Raw genomic sequence first — 1,596 nt, forward strand, 5'->3', positions numbered from 1 at the left:
TTTTTAGCGCGGACCCGACGTCCATATAATTGTAAGTCAATGATGTAAGCACAATTAACTATCAATAGCCCTTCAAAATTATGTTACAAAATTTTGATTGTTGTTTACTAAGAACATGCTATTCTGAAACTTGACATTGAAAGGAATTCTGTCTTGAGTTTTAATACATTCAGGTGTTTGCAGGGTGACAGAATCAGGCATGGTCTATAAGAATTTCAAGGAAGTTTATTATTGCCAGTATAAAGCCTGAATTTGAATAGTAAACTTGAAATATTTTGAGAATGACAACTATAATTAACAGATCTATTTATAATAAAAACTAATGGGCATAAATTAAAATGTTATTAAAATCAAATTTTTTTGTTTAATTACATCCTAAATAAAATGTTACATTTCATATAACAACATAGTATTTGTATATAATAGCACTATGAAGGTAAATATTAAATGCATTTTATGAATAATTTGATTTACAAAGCCTGTTTACAATCATCGTGTTTACACTGCTGACTCTACACTTTACATGAACAAATATCAGCTGTATTGTTGCCATTCCGTAAAATAGGCATTTTCTAGACACACTTTACGTAAATTTTGCTATTGCCTATTAAGTTCTTTTTCACCTGAGTCTGCAATCATTTGACATCACCGTCATGAATTGCAAAATAGGCAAAAACGTAGGCAGCAGTAATAACGCTCAGGTAGCATGGCAACTCCCACAATAGCTGAAGCTCTCCAAATTACCAATAAAACTTGGGTGCAATGAGCAAAAAATCAACAAAAGGACAAGAAAGAATCCGCCCAACGGTTTTCATATCCGTCTCACTCTAGCACGATATAAATATTCGTCAAACAATGGCGATAAATAATACAGCTGATTGAATTTATGCTTTTGCTACTCAGGGAACGAATCAACTGTGAACACCTTCAATCAAATTTCGAGGTAATCATGCTACGTACACAAATCATCAACAAAGACATACAAAAATAAACATACCTGGGGTCAGTTTTGCAGATGCACTAACGGACTCTCCGAACGACGAAGGCTTGTTTTCTGACATTTTGATTCCAGGACTTGTGCTAGATCCTGTGGTAAAGGGAGCACATCTTCGCCTCTTCGCAGGCATTTGGGTCATCGATTCCCATTCATAATTCCTTTTCAGAGTAGCGCACGCCATTTTCTTTTTACGCCCAACAAATGTCCCCCGATAAACTGTTCGCAATTTAGGCCTTTGTCACAGAATTCAACCGAAACCAAAAATAATATTAAAATTCAATGTAGATTACCACTATAATTTATATGTACACAATTAAAAACTATTTTCATAAAGGATTCCTATAAATATCGTAGATTATCAACGCTTTATTCAATATCCAAATATTCAGCAGCGATCAACTTTTCACTTCAGTCAATTTTGACGTGATTGAGTTTGACATTTGTTGATACATTTCTGCCAACATGAAAATATTGAAATCCATGGACAAATTCCCGTGAATCGTGTCTGTGTGGCATCTTCAGATGATATTTTTTTAATAAGGTTTTTTGTTTTTCTTGATCTATGTAAGACAATAACTATTCTTATATTATTATTATAA

The 1,596-nt window shown here is 33.3% G+C and overlaps 1 protein-coding gene across 1 annotated transcript in view; it reads right to left on the reverse strand.

Annotated features, from left to right (window-relative positions):
* Nucleotides 1-1,226, reverse strand: part of LOC113236443 (akirin-like) — a 9,582-nt gene extending 8,356 nt beyond the window's left edge. Inside the window, exon 1 of the mRNA XM_026472509.1 lies at nucleotides 998-1,226. Within this exon, the coding sequence (XP_026328294.1) occupies nucleotides 998-1,178 (181 nt within the window). The 5' untranslated portion in view covers nucleotides 1,179-1,226. The remainder of the gene's footprint in view (nucleotides 1-997) is intronic.
* Nucleotides 1,227-1,596: the final 370 nt, after the last annotated feature.

Source organism: Hyposmocoma kahamanoa, unplaced genomic scaffold, assembly GCF_003589595.1.
Source record: "Hyposmocoma kahamanoa isolate Upper Pololo Valley unplaced genomic scaffold, ASM358959v1 92, whole genome shotgun sequence".
In the NCBI taxonomy this organism is placed as follows: Eukaryota; Metazoa; Arthropoda; class Insecta; order Lepidoptera; family Cosmopterigidae; genus Hyposmocoma; species Hyposmocoma kahamanoa.